The sequence below is a fragment of the Myotis nattereri genome (genome assembly GCF_964212035.1).
Source record: "Myotis nattereri genome assembly, chromosome: 5".
Lineage (NCBI taxonomy): Eukaryota > Metazoa > Chordata > Mammalia > Chiroptera > Vespertilionidae > Myotis > Myotis nattereri.
In genome coordinates this window covers 87,695,001-87,717,507 of record NC_138080.1, presented here as the reverse complement: position 1 = coordinate 87,717,507, position 22,507 = coordinate 87,695,001, and the positions used below count along the sequence as shown (strand labels likewise).

The 22,507-nt window shown below is 38.7% G+C and overlaps 1 protein-coding gene across 1 annotated transcript; it reads right to left on the bottom strand.

Annotated features, from left to right (window-relative positions):
• Positions 1 to 429: 429 nt before the first annotated feature.
• LOC308520492 (double-headed protease inhibitor, submandibular gland-like) lies at positions 430 to 6,135 on the bottom strand (the record flags this gene model as incomplete). Its single annotated transcript, XM_081093052.1, has 6 exons — positions 430 to 484; positions 937 to 1,043; positions 2,473 to 2,515; positions 3,782 to 3,903; positions 4,544 to 4,557; positions 6,069 to 6,135. 6 exons carry the CDS (start codon positions 6,133 to 6,135, stop codon positions 430 to 432), a joined length of 408 nt encoding a protein of 135 aa, XP_080949178.1.
• Between the last annotated feature and the right edge of the window lie 16,372 nt (positions 6,136 to 22,507).

Genomic DNA, 22,507 nt, shown 5'->3' with positions numbered 1-22,507 from the left:
TTAGTTTATAGTATTGTGTGTTCTCACTTTATCTTTCTCCAAACCTGAATTTTCCACTTTTCATTAGTGTAGCAAAAGATAATATAAGACTATGGTCAGATCCACCCTTTGACGCATTAACTTAAAAATTCTGAGTTGTTTTAAAATGGGATGCCATGAGCATATTCTTCACTCATGAGTATGTCTATAACCTTTCTCATTCCCAATTTCAGTAGGATTAGAAGAAATATTTTTGTGTGATTTATAGTTCAGGAAAACGACCACAGATACGCTCCTTAAGACAAGAATCACATACACGGAGACAAGCCAGACAGTTATTGCTGAGATTCTTTTATTGAAGAATTAAATCCATATATTTGTCCCATAGCATCCCCGGGAAACAGGTTCTCTATGTGGAATCTGCTAAAGGAAACTTGGTGAGCTTGAGCATCAGCGAGACTCGCATTGTCCATAATTGGCCAAATAAAGGGCACCACGGCTCTTCCTACAAAAGAAATCATTTTTTAAAAAAAAGGTAAAGGTTTTGGAAATCTTAAAAGTTTCATATTTTTAGATCAATCCAGTCAAATGAGTACACAGCATGAAAGATGAACAGTTAGCCACTAAGCTTAAGCAAGGTGACCTAAAAAAAACTTCAATGTGCTAGTAAAAACCAGTGCCAAGAGCCCCCTCCCCCAAAAAATTCTGTGAATTTTTCTTTTGTCTGTCATTTAAAAATACTGAAAGAAATCTCTCATTTTCTAGCTTCCATTTCTTCCTACTATCCACTTTCTCTCTTCCTCTCTCTTTCCTTCTTCTTTTTATAAAACATTATGATCATCAGTGAACCATCTCACTCTTATGCTTCATTGCAGCATCTTATTTGGAAGCCAAGATTGTCTCTGGCTCTCTGAGAAAGGCTATTTCTGCAAATAATATTTTGAATTCAGCACTTACGCAACACCGTTGCAAAACAAACATCTGTTGGCATACACTACTCCATCAGATCCACAGTGAGGCATATATTCCATGGTGCATGCCTCAGAGTATTTGGTGCATTTAACCTGCCCATGTCCCCCCAAAAAAAGAAAGAAAAGAAAGAACAATTTCAGGTCATTAAATCATAGAAAATAAACTTTTGAAAGACCTTGAAGGATTATTTAGTTCAGAATTCCATATGCAAAACAACATTCTCCGAAGTTTATATAATCTGACCTAACAATGGTGGGATGATCATCACAGCAAGGGAGAGCTCAGTTCAGGTTTAAGGTTTTCCTCTCACTCCTCTACATTAGAGTGACAGATACATCCTATGGATTCTATCTTGTACTTAATTTCCAAATTAGTCCTCTCCTTACCAGACTGTCGTTCCCTTTAATCCAGCCCTCAGTAGGTCCTGCCTACACATCTGCAGTTATCTGCCAATGTACTGACCAGCCTCCATTGCTTTATTGGGGATTTCCGTCCTCCTCCACATTGATGCAGAGTGATTTTTTTTTTTTTTTTTTTTTTTTTTTTTTACAAATCAACTTAGATCTTGTTCTTCAAAAACTTAACTGACTTCCCCATCAACAGAAAGTCCCCTCATGACCTGTGCTTATCTCTCCATTCTTATCTGCTCTGCCACTTATGCTAGGCTATTTAGGGACTGAATTCCCCGAGAGTCTCCTGCTCCTGAAAGTCCCTGTGACTTTGCTTATGGTGTTTCTCCTCTTACATGACGTTACCCACTTTATCCATCAACCCAGCTCCTGTTCCTCTTTTAAAGTCAGGTCACAGACTTTTATAAGTTTCTCTCTCCCACCCATGGAATTGGGTTAGATACCTCTCCTTAAATTAAACTGTCTTTTACATGTTAACAGTTCTCCTATCTTATTCTAATTATTGACATCCCACTCACATAGCTCTTTACCCCTAAATTATCTCTATATTTCTTTTGAATTTTTTGTGCTTTTAAAAATAACTTTCTTTATTGTTATGAGAATAACCTTGAGTCCCTAATTCCCTTGAACTCCTTTTTGTAACCTGCTAATTAGTTGCACTGTTAGAAAATAAGCACATGGCTCAGCCAGCGTGGCTCAGTGGTTGAGTGTTGACCTATGAACCTGGAGGTCACAGTTCTATTCCCAGGCAGGACACATGCCCAGGTTGCAGGTTCAGTCTCATCATGGATGTTTTTATCTCTCTCTCCCTCTCTCTTCCTCTCTGAAATCAATAAAAATATTTTAAAAAAATAAAAGAAAAGAAGCACATGTATACCAACCTGCCTCAATTAAGGGCTATGAGTAAAGTTTCTGAAGTCCTCCTCTGGGCAAATAAATTAACTCTACTTCAGGTCATCTGTTTAGGCTGGCCAAATGTCTTACCTATGACCATACATGGTATAGATAATTTTTAAATGACATATCTTAAAATAGTTTTTCCCATAGGAAAATGAGGAATTAGTGTAACATTTTATATTTAAGAATAAATAAAATTTCTGAATATACTTACACATTCCCCATCATGAAGTTTTCTGAGTACAATACCTCGTTCTCTGAAAGAGAAAATTTTATCTAATGGGTAAAGCAGTTACTTGATATTTCATAACCTACAGAATAAAATACAGTCATATGTCATTCTGTGTTGTCTGACCGGGACTGAGAACGAGGGGTTCTGGTTAATAGTCTACTCCAGTTGACTAATATTGACCATTAATATATTTGGTGGGTAATAAAACATCCATCAAATAAAAACATACGAAAATAAGATCAACACTAAAAGGACTATTAAAAAATAGTCCATGAATATTCAGATAAAAATCAAAGGAATAGTATAGTGTGAGAACATTTTTGCAGTTAAGAAAAAATGCTCAAATCCATTTCTGACATTAGTGTGGGTAATTTTGTTACAGCTATTTCTCCTTTCTGAGTTAGATTCCTGACTTCTTTAAAGAGGATATGAGATATGAGTTAATATAATCCATAAAATCTCCCCAGTCTTTAAACTCCTATTGTTTTAGTGGCGTATGAGTTTGCATATCCTAAAAATTATATTCTGAATAACAATTGCTATTACACTTGACTATACATTTCAGAAGGGCTAGAAAATGAGAGAAAATAAGGAAGAAAATCATGAGGAGAAAATAGAGCTCATTTCTATGTGTATTCACTCCATATCTACTGCTTAGCTAATGATTGACATGTTTTTATCACAGTAAATTCTAAATACTATTGTAATTTATATCTTATATAAGGGAATACTGAAGTGTTTAGTGGATTGGATGTTTACCTCATGCTACAGATTAATTAAATGCAGTTTGGATTCTAATCCATATGTCTGACTCCAAAGCCCATGATTTTAACAACTAATCATAAAATAGTGAATTAAAATATCTAGAATGGCTCGTAATAACCATTCTCCTAGAAGCTGAGAGGTTGTTTCCAGTGAGGAGTTAATATTGAACTTGTAGCAGTGGGGATTCCAACTGGTTCCAACTACCATTTGTACTCCCACTCTCTTCCCCAGACTTTTCCAGGCAACCATGAGAAGTAACATGAATTTCCTCTGGTGTGTGAAAGATCGAACAAAGCCTTGTAATCATGTCCATGGCTAACAGCCTACAGAGAGATAGCTATCTTCTGAGTTCCTTAGAGATATAGCTAATTTTTTAAAATTTTAACAAAGCAATGCCCAAAGAGGATGGTCGAAAGGTAGGATTTATCAAACCCTGTGTTTAACAACCAAGCAGATTTTGGCCAATGTGGATTTCGTGATCGTTAAAGGGGCTGGGGCTGGGCTCCAAATTGAATACCATACTTACTGTCTTAGCATACAATACATGCATTCATTGCTGTAAACTCTGTCATCTACGCCACATATTGGTTTATACTCCCTTGTGCATGCAAGCCTGGAGCCTTTGCCCTGGTATTTGGAGCAATCCACCTGTAATTGGAAGAAAAATAATGTCCTACATTCTCTTTCTTCAATTCTGTAGTCATTCTCATATCAAAATGGAAAGAAGAGAGAAGAGAGTGGAAAGAGTATCCAGAAGATTCTATTGGACCAGGTGCTGCTCTACAAAAACTGATCAGACCTAGGACATTCCTTAAGTAAAATAAGAATTGGCTGTTTAAGCCCTGGCCAGGTAGCTTAGTTGATTAGAGCATCATCCTGCTAAGAAGGTTGCAGGTTCAATCCCTAGTCAGGGCAACATAGAAGAATAACACCCCCCCCCACACACACACACACACAAATAATTGGCTGTTTAAGAAGAAAATATTATTCTCTCCTTTTAGGGTTATAATGCAAGTCCAAAGGAATAATTAATGTGAAAAATAATCAGAAAAGTTTAAAATGCTACCCAAAAGTAAAATTTACTTTATCTGTTACTCCCCGTTTGCAAGGAGACTCCTTTTGTAACCTTTTAAGAAAGAACCACCAGGAAAAGAAGAGTAGGAACAGTATTACCCCCTGAGGAATTATTTTAGTTTACTGTGAGCCAGTTTAGCTACCTCCCTAGCTCCTTCACACATTAGCTCTGATTTTGTTTGTACAAAGACCATACAGAGAAGGCTGTACTCACCGCTGTCCCAATTGCTTGATCACCAAAAGAGAGGGGATGGAGATGTAATTGGAGAGAAGGAATTGGAGAAAGCAAATTCCACGGTTAGAAATGCAAAACTGGATTCATTGTTCACAGTAACTAAAACCATGTGTTGTAGTAAAATATAGAAATGTTTAAAAACGTTTAAAAATGCCAAAAAAATGTTAAAAAGGTTTTAAAATGTTTGAGTTAACTTTCCTGAAACTTAAAGTGTGATATTAAGGACATGTTCCCCACTGCCCTGAAGGATCTGAACTTCAATTACTGACTTAGAGTGACTTGCCATGAGAACCGTATGTCTGATGACTTATATTCCTCCCCCTCCCCAGAGTGAAACCAAGTGTTGGCAAGTTTGTTTTCTGAAATGCCCTTTGGAACTAAGGTTGAACTTGAGATCTTGCTATGCATTTTGTTTACTAGAATCCCCTTACTCCCCCCGCTGGACTGCCACGGGTACTACAGGCTATTTAAAGGGTCCCCGAACACCATTCAAGTTGATCATCGCTAGATCTCCCTGGTAAACGCTGATTGCTTTGATCCCTGCGCTGCACTGGTGGCTCTGATGCTGGAAGTTTGTCTTCGCTGCCTTCAGCTTGGGCGCAGACCCTTTCGCCACACCGCTTCGCTCCATGCCACAGGGATCTCTGAAGGCAAGCTGCCCTGAAACTGAAACTTCGTTCCTGACCTGACCATCCAGCCAGAGAAGGTGCCGCTGCTGCCTGGAGAGGAAGCCAGGCTTTGGGAGCTCCCTTTAAGCCTGTAACCATGGCACCAGGAAATTTTTGAGTAACAGTGTGCTATGTGCTGATAAGCTTTGTGCCCACTGCAATGATAAAAGGAGAATAAATTGCTGTGTGGATTGTAACTGTAACTATTTGTATGGCATAATTCCTCCGGCAGTCATAAATATACTAATATAAGGTCAGATGAAACTGCCTGCCACGGTCCTACCAGCCCAAAGCAGTCCTTTTGCTGGTAACTACTTTAAATGTCCGAGTACCTGCACGGTTAAGGGATAAACTCCCCTTTCTTTCTAGGACACCATTTCCCAACATCCCTTCCCCAGGCCAGACCTAAGAGAGGTCACTTCTTTACTCAGGGCCAAAGTCAGGGTGGAGACAGAGATGCATGTGATCTCTGGGGAAGAACCATGGGGAAATCTCTGGTCTTTGGAGGAAGGGCTGTCACAGGTCTTCAAGAGTTCTTGTGGGCATGCCCAGGGCAAGGTTGGGTTATGGTCTCAACATTTCATGAGTGGTTTCTGAAAGGGCAAGTCAGAATCTTGAGGGATCCTGATCTGGTGAAGGGCCTACAATCCTTTTCATCTTCTCCATCTCTCTTCCTTTTCCTGAAGATCTGACCCTTCTCCCACTTTGTCAATCAGACCAATCCAAATAGATACTTTCTAAATTTTCTTCTAACTTCAGCATTCTACTCTTACTAAGGGCTGAATATATTGCAGTTAGCATAAAGGCATGAGTATTTAAAAGGATTCTTAACTCACCTGGTGGGGAGACAGCCCATGTAGTGGCTACTAGAGCAAGAACGGCAAGAGCAGTGATGGTCTTCATCGTGGGGATGAATGAGGCTGCTAGGGCTATGATGCTCCGAGGCAACAAGTCCAGAGAGAGAGACAGAGAAAAGGTAATCTGCCTAATACACTCGTGTGTATATATAGTGCACATATGCAATGCAGGGTCCCACCCTCATTAAAAATTGACCTTTACAATGATGATTGGCTGTTTACCCAAGCTAGGGTATTTTTTCATTGGTCAAGGAAATCTTCCTTATTATCTTGATTTATAGACAGTTGGTACAGTTACACCCTGAAACTCATCTACCAAAGGTGTTTTACGTAATAATCTTTTGATTTATCAGCAAATACAATGGCATGACTATATTTGAGAACAAACATCATAGGTGTAGTAAGAAGAAATAAAAATTAAAATGACATGTGTAAAGGGTATAAATTTGCAAGGTGATGAATAACCACTAGATCTCATTGACATAAAAATGTCAAATCACTATGTTGTACACCTGAAACTAATATAAGTAATATATTTAAACTAATATACCAATTATACTTAAATAAAAAATTTAAAAGGTTAGATTAAATACAGGAAAGTTGAAATAGAAAGGAAAAGCAACATTTCTTTAACATGTACAATAGTAGGCAACAGGAATAGATAGCGTTGTAACACCTTGATTTTTCAGAGTATGAAGAACTTTACAATGTTCTATGAAGGTTTGTTAAATGATTAAAATAAACTGGTGAATTTTATAGACCAGTATTGTTGCTACTTGGCATATGGGACAACAAACTCAGAAAGATTAAATGTATTCTATTTAGCCCTAGCTGGCTTGGTTCAGTGGATAGAGCATTGGCCTACAAACTAAAAGGTACTGGATTCAATTCCGGTCAAGGGCACATGCCCGGGTTGCAGGCTCAACCCCCAGTAGGGGGCATGCTGGAGGCAGCCAATCAATGATTTTCTCTCTCTTCCTCTTCCTTCCTTTCTGAAATCAATAAAAAATATTTTTAAAAAATGTATTCTACTTAGTCACATAGTTCATGGTCAGGAGAGCTAGTTCTACAAAATCCTAGGCCTTAACTTCTCTCCTGAAATACATTTTTCCTTTATTAGGATATGTTACTTCAATAACTAAAATGGGTATTGAATAATCTGATTTTAGCATTCTTTCTCATGCCTCTTAAGATTATAAGCATGATATTTTGTTTAACACAAACTAATAAAAGAGTAATATGCTAATTAGACTCGTCTTCTTACATCCGTTCTGACAAAGCCGGAGTGTGGCCGGCCTGGAAACTACCTGCGGCCCCTCACCCAGGCTGGCCCTACCCCCAGTGGGAACCCCCCACCACAATCTGGGGCCCCCTTCAGGTGGCCCCCACCCATGCACCAGGCCTCTATCCTATATAATAAGAGGGTACTATGCAAATTCACCCTAACAGCAGAACGACCCCTGGACCAGTCACTATGAGGCACACTGACCACCTCTTGGTCCCTTTCCCCAGCTGGCAGGCTCTGATCACCTGATGGCCATCCAATAATTTCCAGTTACTTAGATATTCATCCCTATTATCTCTTGTGGTCCTCACATTAGCGTTCCAGAAGATAGAGTTAAAATAGAGTAAATTCCCAAAGGACAAACTCAAAGATTAGAGGAGTTAAGCAAATTCCCAAGGCACACAGCTACTGAGTGATAGGATCTTGACCCAAACTGGGTCTTCTAAATTCAGATCTTATGATCTCACAGCACTCACTGCATTTGTTTCTAATTTTTTAAGGAGTGTCTCTCTCACTCATACTATTTATTTTTTCCAATGTTACCTCTTTCCCTCAGGTAGAATTGTATAATCTCAGTAATACCATTGTGAAATTTGAATACTTATTACCTCTCCCATATTTCAATGCTTCATCAATGTTTGATATATGCATAATACAATGAAATGCTCTCTAGAAGCTTCTCTGAATGGGATAAGTGATCTTCCTCTCAAGTTAGAGTGAAGCATCTCACTAGACTGACCATGTTCTAAGTAGATAGAAATAAGAACAATGGCTCACAGGATGTTAGAGCTGGTGGGGCCCTGAACAAGCATCTGGATCTGTGGTTTTCAAACTTTTCATTGCTGTTGTTTACTTAAGAAATGGAATGTGCCGAGACCAGTTTGGCTCAGTGGATAGAGCATCAGCCTGCGGACTGAAGGGTCCCGGGTTCGATTCCGGTCAAGGGCATGTACCTGGGTTGCGGGCACATCCCCAGTGGGAGATGTGCAGGAGGCAGCTGGTCGATGTTTCTCTCTCATCGATGTTTCTAACTATCTCTCTCCCTTCCTCTCTGTAAAAAATCAATAAAATATATATTTTTAAGAAAAGAAAAGAAATGGAACGTTTTTCTTCCCAAAGGTAATTTTATGAGGCCAGTAATAAACGAAACAGATATTTTTAAAGGAAGTAACTTAAATAGAAGCAAGATAGGACTCATGAATGCCTACATTTTCTGCACAGAACTCAAGGTTGCATGTAAGTTCATTTAAGAACTTCTAAACTAGATTCCAAATAAAATAAAATAAAAAGTAAAATAAAATAAGAAGAGGAAGTGAGACCACTCAGTGAATCAGATCCCCTGAAACTGGTACAAGATTCTTTCTGGTTTGCCATACTTTCTCACACCACCACCCACCCTTTTGTCAATATGGGATTTCTGCCTCTACTTACTTTCCCAAAGAAGGTGAGGGAGGATCTGCCACCTGATCCTGGACTCAGTTCTCCACTACTTATTGGACACCACCTTCTGGATATCCGTAGCGGCTTCAAGGTCAACATTTCCCCCAGAAATCTTCGTGCCAGTTCCCATTTTTAATGTCTTCTGTCCAGTTTCACTCTGGTAAGCTTTGTCAGTAGTAACCAATACAGGAAAATGTAGGAGTTTTTATTCCTCTCTAATTTTAACATTCATATCTAATCTTCCACCAACTAGGTTTTATTTTGTGTGTACCTTCCAGGAAAATTATAAGTTTTAAAATATTATTTCCTTATTTTTAATGCACAGTTCAAGAATCATTGTCTAGAAATATACCTCCCATGTTCTTTCCATTTTGGAAATTCTCATAGGCATGACAAAGAAATTAACCATCAATAAATTCTAACATGACTTCATTTTTCTTTTTTCCTTTTGTCACCTACTCAATAACTAAGGATTTAAAAACAGTATATAGAATTATGCTTAAGTCAGCATCAACACAATACATTGCCCAAATTAAAAGTCACTTCAAAGGAGCCACACCCATTTCTATTAAGCCTGTTGCTTAACAGGCTCAAGGTTTTTGCTTCAAAACAAATTGATTGGCTGGGATACTAGGGCAGCCAGCCCTAAATGTGGGTCTGTACTGCCATGACTCCCTAGCAGTCCCCACTGTGGTCCCCCACACAGTAGGTGTGAGCTTCCATCAATAAATATAGTTGTAGAAAATCATCTAGTCCTTCTCTGCCTCTATATACAATTACATTTAATTCTGAGCCCTCCACTCTGCTTGGATATGAGGAGATTTGATCCCATTCACTATTGGAGTTTATGAGGATCTAACATGGTCAATAAGTGATCACAAAATGAGAGCAGGCCCTCTGATCTGGACAATCCTAGTTGTATCCTGCATTCTGGTGGTCTAAACCAGCCATAAATGGTTCCCTTCACTGAGGTTGCTCCTTGATTCTGTGCCACACATGGGACAGGGTGACTTTTGAGATTGACAATTCCTGAATCTAGGGTTTGTGAAACATGTTTTTAGTCACACACTCAGTAGTCTTTTGCCTTTTCAGGATGTGATCAAGCAACAGTCTTGGTCAGTATTAGAACTCAGCCCCTTTCATTTTTCTTGAAAATTTTATACCTTCTGTTTTGTTTACTTTCGAAAGTATTCAAGTTACAAAGTGTAATTCTTTCCTATAATTTATGCTTTTGTTCAGTTTAACTCAAATATCCTTTAAGTTAAAAACATACTTTTTTTCTGCTAGTTTTGCAATGCAGAGGAGAGACACAAGAAAGACTAATTAATAGCTTTTAAATACTGCTTGCATTGTTGATGTTATTACTTCTTGTTTGAAATATTGACATTAAAATTACTATCACAATTTCATTCTTCTTTAGAATCTTATATTGTGCTTTTAGGTCAGTGCTGATCGGGGGTTAAGCAGCTCCACCAGAAATCCTTTAGTGGGCACTTAAAACTGGACTCATCCAATGGCCTACACCTCTTCTGAGTGCATAGGAACAGCCTCTGGGTGGGGAAGGGTATTTCCTGCTTGATTCATCAATGTCTGTCCTGTGACCAGAGACGTGGATTTAAGCAAATATCCTTTGTGGTCACAACTTGTCAATCATTCATTTTTAGAGACCTTGGCAATAGTTCTGGCAACTTTCTCACTAAACATTTGAAGAGCAAAGTAGATCCAGAGATAAGAACATAATAAACTGGTGACTGTTCATTTCAGCACTGCTCCCAGGACTCCCTTCATATAAGTCAAGGCATTGGAATCACTTTTCACTGTTAATCTCACCACTACATGCTAAAACCTCAGCAAGTGTATTTTTATCCTGCCACATGTTCCATAGATTTGTAATTGAACTATCCCACAAACAGAAGTGACCATTTCTGTAGATAATGAACAATTTTCTAGGATCATTGACTAAAAAATCCATTTCTTTTGTCCCAAACCATAATCAGATAGATAATTTTATTTGCATGAAGAGCATAGAGGGACCATAAGGCCAGAGGGACTGATGTAAGGAACATGAGCTTAAAAAGACATATACTTGAGTTTGTATTTCTGATTTATACCCACTTTGGATAAGCTCAGAAAATTACTTTTCCTCTCCTGGCTTCAGGATTCCCCTATATTAAGTATGCTGTATAAATCATCTCTAATTTTCTTCTAGCTCTGTCAGTCTAGGATTTTATCATCCTAAAAGGTTTTATCAACCTTTTCCTGATTGAGATTGTCTTTATCACTACATACCATATTTTAGCTGATAAAAAAGAAATTAACTAGTAGAAAGCACAATGCTAATTACAACAATATATTTCACAGTATATTTTTATGGTCTCATGCTGCATTTGCATTCCTATTTAGCTTTAGCATTTGTTCATATTTCTGAAAAATACCTCATGAGTCTAGCCTTCTTGTGGGTGGGAGGGTACATTTTATAAGTTCTATGTTCATGTATCTAGCTTGTTTCCAGCCATTGGTGTCAGCAATTTTTATTGTGTTTTTTTTTTAGAGAGAGGAAAGAGAAAGAGAGAGAGAGAGAAAGAGAGAGAGAGATGCAAGAGCCAAACATCAATCAGCTGCCTCCTACACACCCTCTACCTGTGATTGAGCTGCAACCTGGACATGTGCCCTGACTGGGAATCGACCCAGCAACCTTTTGGTGCAAGGGACAATGCTCAACTATATGAGCCACACTGGCCAGGGCACCAGCAATTTTTAATTTGTACCAGGGAGGGAAGGTAAAAATTCTCTAAATTCTTTGAAAATGGTTCTCTGCTATTCTTGTAGGTTTTATGTCAATAGGCCAGAATTGAGAATATCTGTCCTAAATTTCCTTTTAAAATTAAAAAACATATATATTTTATTGATTTTAGAGAGGAAGGGAAAGGGAGAGATAGCAACATCAATAATGAGAGAGAATCACTGATCAACTGCCTCCTGCATGCCCCACCCTGGGGATCGAGCCTGCGACCCAAGGCATATGCCTCAATGGGGAATTGAACTGTGACCTCCTGGTTCATAGGTTGACAGTCAACCACTGAGCCATGCCCTGACCAGCCTCCTTTTACAATTATTATCTTAGGTTCACTGAAAAACTTTTAATAATATGTTGCTCCATGCCAGGTATTGTACTAGGCACCAGGGATATAAACAAGAATATCAAACTGTCTCTTTGCTTAAAGGAGTCATAGGTCAGTGAAAGAGATAGACTTGTAAATAAGCAATTACAAAAACAGTGACATCTGGTAATATAGGTGTAAGGACAGGATGTTATAGGACCATATCAAAGGAATAACTAATTCACATTCTGAGAAAAAAAGGGTTAGGGAAAGTTTCCAAAGACCACCTGTACCTTGCCTGAGGTGAGAACAAACTAGTCTAGAGTTTGGAGAACTGGACCTTGTGAAATAGAAGAAAAAATGGGAGAAGGATCAATGATGGATAAAGAGGATATGTTAGAAAGAGGAAACATGTAAGAACAAGTTCAAGATAATTATTCAAGGTATAAGAGATAGAAAGCAATGCAAGAGTTAAAGCTAAAGAGGTGAACAGAAGCCTTGTATGTCAAGAGTTTGGAGTTCATCTTGGGAGCTAGAGAAGCCACTTAAGGGTTTTAAGTATATCATCATCAAATTTGGATTTCAGGTCATTATTCTACCTAGAGAGGAGAATGCAATGGAAGGGCCAAGACTGAAGCAGGAAGATCATTTGTAAAGCTGTTGTGGTCAATCATGAAAGGGTGATGTTGATTTGGAGCAACTTTACCAGATTTGGTGATGAACTCTATGGAAGATAAAAGAGAAGGGGAAGACAATGACTAGATTTCAGGTTTGTCTCATTTTGCTTTGCTCTACTGCAGTGCAGCTGCCTTGTAGGAATTTTCCAAGAGTCTAAATTGGGGAATGAAAAGATCTGTGTTTTGAAAAGGTCATTTGGAGATGAAACAAACGAAAAGAGTTGTAAACGATGGAGACATTCAAATCTGTTTGGCCACTGAAAAGAAAAAAGGTCTAAAATTCTAAAAGAAGAAAAATCAGCTAAAATGCAAGGAATCTACAGGCTTGAAACATATTTACAAGGACTGTAACATCTTGGCTTGATGGAAGGCAGAATATCAGAATAACGCAGAAGGACCTCTATGGTCAAATAAAATTCCAATGAGGATGACAAATAGTTTGATTTATTTACCTGGGACTGATCTTCAATGGACAAAGCTTTTTCTCTGTTCTCTCTTCATGCTTGAAGAATGATTTACAGTCACATATTATTGAGATAGAACTTTAATTTCAATACCGGAAAGGAAAAGGGATCTACCTGTGTGCCAAGATGGTATTAGGAAAAAAAACAGATGTCTTATTATATAATTTTTTTCTATTTGGAAAACAGATATCACCCGTCATTGGTAAAGGCCACAGGAAGAGTTATTTGAGGACACATTCCCTTCATTTACTATGAGCTATGTGTGTAACATAGGAGACTGGCCTTGGTCAAAGTCACCCAAGAAGGTCAGAAAGAGTATTGAATTGGGGTACAAATGTGAATCTTGCCAATTGCTTTTCTCAGTTTCAAGCTCACATTAAGTATTTAGAAATGTCAACATTTATTAGCTCCTATTATCATTATCATAGAATGAGAAGTGTGGCTGGTATTTAATAGTATAGAAAGGAGCAAAAAGATGACAATTAAGATACAAAAAAGAAGGAAAGAGAGAGATTCCTACTGCTTACTGGTTTACAGCCCACAGGTCAAACTGGGCCCACCACCAATTTTGTAAATACAGTTTTATTGGATACACCATGTATATTTATTTATATAATGTAAATTCATTTCCTTTTTAAAAAAATCCTCATTGAGGATATTTTTCCATAGATTTTTAAAGAGAGAAAGAGAGAGAAATATCCAAACACATTGATTGGTTGCTTTCTGCATGCAGGGCCAGAGAGGAGCCTGCAACCGAGGTACATGCCCATATCCACTGAGTCAAACTGGCTAGGGAATCATTTCTTTTTTTTTAAAATATATTTTATTGATTTTTGATTTTTTACAGGGAAGAAGGGAGAGGGAGAGAGAGGTAGAAACATCAATGAGAGAGAAACATCGATCAGCTGCCTCCTCCAACTGGGGTTGTGCCTGCACCAAGGTAGTTTTAATATATATATTTTTCAGTTATTATTTTCTTCTATTTTTTGTATTTTGTTTTTTACTTTTCTTCTTATACACTCTTTCTCTTTCTATCCCCTCTAAACTGAATCATGGCCATTTCCTCATTCATTCAATTCCTTGACCTTATCTTCTGGATATAAGATCTGCCTTTTTAGATTCAGCTTCTCTCCTTCTTTTCTGGGTGGTTGTTTGTATATTTGGATTAGTTGTTGGTTTTTTGGAGTTTTCTCCCCATATACATATATTTTCCCCCTTCTTTATTCTTCTTTTTCTTTTCTCTATTACCGTTTTTCCTTTTCTCAATATCACTTTTGCACTATTTTCTCTCCCCTAATTCTCTTTGCTATGGTGGTCATCTTTATTTGGGGTTATCGTGAGTACATTTTCATTTTGTGCCCTGTGTTGTGTTTTGTCGAGTTGTATTTTGTACCTTTAAGTCAACATGGTAGAGAGTGAGCCACATAACCAGACATCCTGAGAGGAGTGAAAATGGGGAGAGAAAGAAACAGCCCCCATATGAAAGAAAAGAAGGAAGCACTGGGAAAGGAAGTAAATGAAATGGAGGCAAGCAATTTGTCAGAAAGAATTCAGGACAGAACTGAAGACAAACCGAGAAGAAACCAAGACGGCGGCATAGGTAAACACCAGAGATTGCTGCCTCGCACAACCACTTCAAAAATACAACTAAAAGACGGAACAGACATCATCCAGAACCACAGGAAGGCTGGCTGAGTGGAAATTCTACAACTAGAAGGAAAGAGAAAAGCATACCGAGACTCAGAGGAGGTGCGGTGAGGAAGTAAAATACAAAGGTGTGGAGGTGCATGCGGAGAGGGCTGGCTGCTGAGGACACGGTTGTCTTTTTCAATCGGGAGTGAGTCTCAGGCTCTGAGCTCCAGTTCTGGGTGAGTCTCTGAGGACCGAGACTCATAAGGGAGAAACGGGACTGTCTGGCATCGGTCAGAACTCCAGGGCAGCTTTCTCTCAGAGGCAAACGCAACCATTGCCAGGACCTCTGAGGACAGGACTGAGAGCAGCCATACTGCTCGCTCTGCCCGCCCAGTTGATCCCCCTGGGACTCTGCCCCGCCTAAGCCATGCACATGCACGGAGGCTTTTGCATATGAAAGGCCAGGCCCTTTGTAATCTGAAAATTACTTAACAAACTGCAGCTGCCCAAGGCCCCAGGGCAACTTGCATTGCTTTACAGCTGGCTTCTGCAGGATAGCCTCAGGCAGAGGCTAGATTAGCACATCCTTAGATCCAAGAGCCAGTGTACCCAGTGGTCAGAGTGGGACCATCCAATTATAACTCCACAGATCCATAAGGAACACAGGGGGCAGACTCAGTGAGCACCAAAGCCCCACTGAAGCAAGTCTTGCCCCATAAGGGTGTCTTCAGCACAGAAGTTCTCCCACCGTAGACACAGCTGATTCTCACAGCCAATTGGCCTGAGGTCAAATGCTCCCAGTGTTACCTACAACAATCAAGGCTTAACTACAACAAGACAGTGCACAAAGTCCACAAGGGGGTGCACCAAGAGTGTCGACCTCAGGTAATTGGGGAGGCTGAGCCACCAGGCCCTATAGGACACTTAGCAAAGAAAGCCATTCTATTGACACAGTGAAGCATAAAAAATGCCGAGACAAAGAAACAGGACACAAATGACAGAAATGGAGGAAAGCAAACTACTGGATATAGAATTCAAAACCACACTTTTAAGGTTTTTCAAGAACTTTCTAGAAACTGCTGATAAATGTAGCGAGATCCTCAAGAAATCTAGTGAGACTCTCGACGTTGTGATAAAGGACCAACTAGAAATTAAGCATACACTGACTGAAATAAAGAATATTATACAGACTCCCAACAGCAGACCAGAGGAGCGCAAGAATCAAGTCAAAGATTTGAAATATGAAGAAGCAAAAAACACCCAACCGGAAAAGCAAAATGAAAAAAGAATCCAAAAATACAAAGATAGTGTAAGGAGCCTCTGGGACAGCTTCAAGCGTACCAACATCAGAATTATAGGGGTGCCAGAAGATGAGAGAGAGCAAGATATTGAAAACCTATTTGAAGAAATAATGACAGAAAACTTCCCCTACCTGGTGTAAGAAGTAGACTTACAAGTCCAGGAAGTGCAGAGAACCCCAAACAAAAGGAATCCAAAGAGGACCACACCAAGACACATCATAATTAAAATTCCAAGAGCAAAAGACAAAGAGAGAATCTTAAAAGCAGCAAGAGAAAGAAAGTCAGTTACCTACAAGGGAGTACCCATACGACTGTCAGCTGATTTCTCAACAGAAACTTTGCAGGCCAGAAGGGAATGGCAAGAAATATTCAAAGTGATGAATGCCAAGAACCTACAACCAAGATTACTTTATCCAGCAAAGCTATCATTCAGAATTGAAGGTCAGATAAAGAGCTTCACAGATAAGGAAAAGCTAAAGGAGGTCATCACCACCAAACCAGTATTATATGAAATGCTGAAAGGTATCCTTTAAGAAGAGGAAGAAGAAGAAAAGGTAAAGATATAAATTATGAACAACAAATACACATCTATCAACAAGTCAACCTAAAAATCAAGTGAATAAATAATCTGATGAACAGAATGAACAGGTGATTATAATAGAATCAGGGATATAGAATGGGAATGGACTGACTATTCTTGGGGGGGGGGAAGGGTATGGGGGATGCGGGAAGAGACTGGACAAAACTCGTGCACCTATGGATGAGGACAGTGGGTGGGGAGTGAGGGCAGAGGGTGGGGTGGACAAGGAGAGAAGGGGAGTTATGGAGGGAAAAAAGAGGAACAAATGTAATAACCTGAACAATAAAGATTTAATAAATAAATAAATAAATAACGAGAAGAAAAGAAAAGAAAAAAAAAGACAGAACTTGGCTGGAGATCCTGGCTAGAGATCCTGGCTAGGCTGCTGATCAACTGGAAAAAAAAAAAAAAAAAAGAATTCAGAGCAATGGTAATAAGGATGCTGAAAAGGATGGAAGACAAATTCATCTACATGTGTAAGAACCAAGAAGAAATGAAGAAGAACCAAAAAGAAATGAAGAATGTAATAGATGCAGTAAGGAACACAATAGAAAGCATCAACAGTAGACTAGAAGAAGTTGAGGAATGCATCAGTGAGCTAGAAGGCAAGGTAGGAAAAAATACCCAAACAGAGCAAAAACTGAAAAAAAAAAAAAAAACTTAAAAAACAGGTGGAGAGCCTAAAGGAGTTTTGGGACAACACAAAATAAAACATCATCCACATAATAGGGGTGCCAGAAGGAGAGAAAACTGAGCAAGGAATAGAAAACCTGTTTGAAGAAATAATGACAGAAAACTTCCCTGATATTGGGAAGAAAAAACCCACAAGTCCAAGAAACTCACAGAGGCCCAAACAAGATTAAACCAAAAAGACCAACACCAAGACACATTATAATTAAATTGGCAAACACCAACAACAAAGTAAGAATCTTAAAGGATGACAGAGAGAGACAGAAAGTTAACTATAAGGGATCTCCCATCAGACTATCAACTGATTTCTCAATAGAAACATATCAGGCCAGAAGGGAATGGAAAGAAATATACAAAGTCATGGAAAGCAAGGGTCTGAATCCAAGAATACTATACCCAGCAAAGCTATCATTCAAAATTGAAGGTGAAATCAGGAACTTCACAGAGAAAAAAAAATCTAAAGGAGTTTATTACCACCAAACCAGCAATGTAAGAAATGCTAAAGGGACTTTTGTAAAAAGAAGAAATAGGAAGGGAAGAAGGAACACAGGCCATAAAGAATAAAAATGGTGGCAAACAAGTAACTATCAATAATAATTTTAAATGTAAATGGAATAAATTCCCCAATCAAAGACATAGGGTAGCTGAATGGATGAGAAAACATGACTATTAAACAATGATTGGGCTACCAAAGAAATCAAGGAAGAAATAAAAAGCATTCAAACAACAATGAAAACACAACAATCCAAAATCTATGGCACACAGTGAAAGCAGCCTAGAGAGGGAAGTTCATAGCTCTATAGGCCCACCTCAAAACACAAGAAAAAGTGGTAATAAATTATGTAACCCAATAACTCAAAGAACTAGAAAGACAGCAACAAGAAAAGCCCAGAGTAACCAGAAGAAAGAAAATAATAAAGATCAGAGTGGAAATAAACAACATAGAGACCAAAAAACAAAACAATATAAAAGGTCAACAAATCAAGAGCTGGTTCTTTGAAATGATAAACAAGACTGATGAACCTCTAGTCAGGCTCACTAAGAAGCAAAGAGAGAGGACCCAAATAAACAAAATCCGAAATGAAAGAGGTGAAGTAACAACTGATCCCACAGAAACACAAAGGATTATGAAAAAATACTTTGGGCAACTCTATTCCAACAAACTGGACAACCTAGATGAAATGGACATATTCTTAGAAAAATACAAGCTCCCAAAACTCAATCAGAAAGAATACAAAAACCTGAATAGGGCAATAACTACTGAAGAAATTGAAGTAGCAATCAAAAATCTTCCAGCAAACAAAATCCCTGGTACAGTCAGCGTTACAGGGGAGTTCTACCAAGTATTCAAAGAATTAAAACCTATCCTCCTCAGACTATTCCAAAAAATTCAAGAGGAAGGCACACGTCCAAGCTCTTTCTATGAAGCCAGTATTACCCTAATTCTAAAACCAGAAAAAGACACCACAAAAAAAGAGAATTAAAGGCCAATATCCTAGATGAACATAGATGCTAAAATCCTCAACAAAATTCTTGCAAATCAGATCCAGCATTACATTAGAAAGTTCATACACCATGACCAAGTGGGATTTATTCTGGGGATGCAAGGATGGTACAATATCTGCAAATCAATAAATGTGATACATCACATAAACAGATTGAGAGACAAAAATCACATAATCATATTAATCAATGCAGAAAAAGCATTTAACAAAATCCAATACCCTTTCTTGATAAAAACTCTCAGCAAAGTGGGAATAGAGGGATCATACCTCAACATAATAAAAGCCTTGTATGACAAACCTACAGCCAACATCATAGTCAATGGGCAAAAACTAAATCCATTTCCCCTAAGAACAGTAATAAGACAGGGATGCCCACTTTCACCACTCCCGTTTGATACAGTACTGGAAGTGCTAGCCATAGTGATCTGACAAAAAGAAGAAATAAAAGGCAACCAAATTGGAAAAGAAGAAGTAAAACTGTCCTTATTCACAAATGACATGATACAGTATATAGAAAACCCCAAAGACTCCATAAAAAAACTAGACTTAAATGAATTTGGCAATGTAGCAGGATACAAAATTCACACCCAGAAATCTATGGTCTTTTTATATACCAATAATGAATTCATAGAAAGAGAAAAAGAAAAGAAAAGGAAAGAAAAGAAAAGAAGAGAAAAGAAATCATATTTACCATTGCACCAAAAAAAGTAAGATACCTAGGAACAAATTTAAGTAAGGAGGTAAAAGACCTGTACTCAGAAAACTACAGGACATTGAAAAAAAAGAGACAGAGGAAGATATAATCAAATGGAAGAACCTACAATGTTCATGGATTAGTAGACTCAACATCATTAAAATATTCATACTACCTGAAGCAATCTACAGATTCAATGAAATCCCCATTAAAATACCAACAGCATATTTCAATGATCTAGAACAAACTCTCCAAAAATTCATCTGGAATAAAAAAAGATCCTGAATAGCCACAGCAATCCTGAGGAAGAAGAACAAAGTTGAAGGGATCACAATACCAGATATCAAGCTATATTACAAAGCCACAGTTCTCAAAACTGCCTGGTACTGGCACAAGAACAGACATATAGACCAATGGAACAGAACAAAGAACCCAGAAATCAACCCAAGCCATTATGCTCAATTAATATTTGACAAAGAGGCAAGAGCATACAATGTAGTCAACACAGTCTCTTTAATAAATGGTGCTAGGAAATTTGGTCAGATACATGCAAAAATTAAAACTAGATCACCAACTTACACCATACACAAAAACAAACTCAAAATGGCTAAAGGACTTAAACCTAAGATGGGAAGCTATAAAAATCCTACAATACCCCATAGGCAGCAAAATATCAGACATATGTAGTAACAATATCTTTACTAATACAGTTCCTAGGGCAATGGAGACTAAAGAGAAAATAAATAAATGGGACTACATCAAAATGAAAAGTTTCTGCACAGCAAAAGAAACCATCAACAAAACAACAAGAAAGATCACTGCATGGGAGAACATATTTGCCAATGCTATTTTAGATAAGGGTTTAATCTCCACAATTTACAGAGAATTCATGCAACTTAACGAAAGGTAGGTACACAATCCAATCAAAAAAATGGGCAAAGGACCTAAATAGACAATTTTTTAAAGAGGACATACAGAAGGCCCAGAGACATATGAAAACATGCTCAAAGTCACTAATCTTCTGAGAAATGCAAATCAAAACAACAATGAGATACTATCCCATACCTGTCAGAATGGCTATCATCAAGAAATCAACAAACGACAAGTGCTGGCGAGGATGTGGAGAAAAAGGAACCCTTGTGCACTGCTGGTGGGAATGCAGACTGGTGCAACCACTGTTGGAAAGCAGTATGGAGCTTCCTCAAAAAATTAAAAATGGAAATCCCATTTGACCCAGTAATCCCACTTCTAGGAATATATCCCAAGAAAACAGAAACACCAATCAGAAAGGATATATGTACCCCTATATTCATAGCAGCACAATTTACCATAGCTAAGATTTAGAAATAGCCTAAGTACCATCAGCAGATGAGTAGATTAAAAAACTGTGGTACATCTACACAATGGAATTCTAAGCTGCTATAAAAAAGAAGGAACTTTTACCATTGCAACAGCATGGATGGACCTGGAGAGCATTATCCTAAGCGAAATAAGCCAGTTGGAGAAAGATAAATATCACATGATCTCACTCATATGTGGAATATAATGATCAACATAAACTGATGAACAAAAATAGATCCAGAGACAAATGGCAGGGGAGGGGGGCTTTGAGATCAACCAAAGGACTTGTATGCACGCATATTAGTCTAACCAATGGACACAGACATGGGGTGGAGGGGGCTTGTCCTCGGGTATGGGATGGGGGGGTTGAAGGGGGTCAATTGGAGAAAAAGAAGACATAGTAATACTTTAAACAATTAATTGCCGGGAGACGGTCCATCCTTGCTGTTTCAAGGGACCTGGCATATATAGCATACTGTTCTTAATATGTTTGCTCCCCTTAGCGCTGTGTGTTTTAACCAAGGTCACCTCTCCGAGAAAGGTTGTTTCCCCAGGTAGGAATTTTTCCCTGAAGTCAGGGAGGGGATGCCTCTCCTAGAAAGGTTGTTTCCCCAGGTAGGAATTTTTCCCTGAAGTTAGGGAGGGAATAAAACCCCTCAACTAAGTGCCAGGCGGGTAATTAATCACTTTAACTATGAACAATCATGCTTAAGCTACATAATCTTTACTCCCTGGAATGGAGATAAGAAACGCCCTAACCTTTGTAATAGAGATTGACAGGATTAAAATCAACTGGTATAAATACAGATGTAATAAGACAGCAAGACACAGAACTTAGGAGACAGAAAGAAGACAGCACCTACACAGAACCTACAGACAGAAGAACTTCGCTGGAGAGAACATGGCAAAAGATCCTGGACTGAACCTGACTACAGAAATTGGCAAGAGAACCTGACTAGAACCTGGTGACTGAACCTGGCTGGAGAACCTGGACAGAACCTGGCTGGAGAACCTAGCGAGGGAACATGGCTACAGAACCTGGCTGGAGAATCTGGAGAACCTGGCTGGAGAACCTAGCAAGAGAACATGGACACAGAACCTGGCTGGAGATCCTAGCCAGAACTTCGCTGGAGATCCAGACCAGAACTTGGCAGGAGACCCTGACAAGAGAACCCGGCTATGATGATCAACTGAACGCTGCCTCCGTGTCATTCCTACTTCGCCGACTCCGTCCACATCTTTGGGGACCCCTGGACCCGCTGGGGTTGGACCCCGGCAATTAATATATATATATTATTAAAATTAATTTTACCCTTTTGGTTTACAGCTATGAGAAAATTTGAAATGATATATGTAACTCATATTTCTATTGGACAGTGCTGCTCTAGAGACATACATACATTGGGAACTCTCATTTCCTGTCTTCTCCCAGAATATGCAATCAAGGCCCTGATATAGACATTCATTATCAAGAGGCAACAAGATTAGATGTGAAAAATTACTTGTTTGTGTCATTGAATGAGGCCTATTCACTGAGAGGTAATTATACTATTCACAGAAATAGAGATGCCAGATAGGGGAGCTGGTAAAGTGACAGATAGTAAAGGTGAGGTTGATCCATAGTTGGTTGACTTTATATAGCTGCTGGCTGCCTGGGAGCCCATACCTCCCCACCTCTGTTTCCAACTGTGACAACAACTTGAATCAG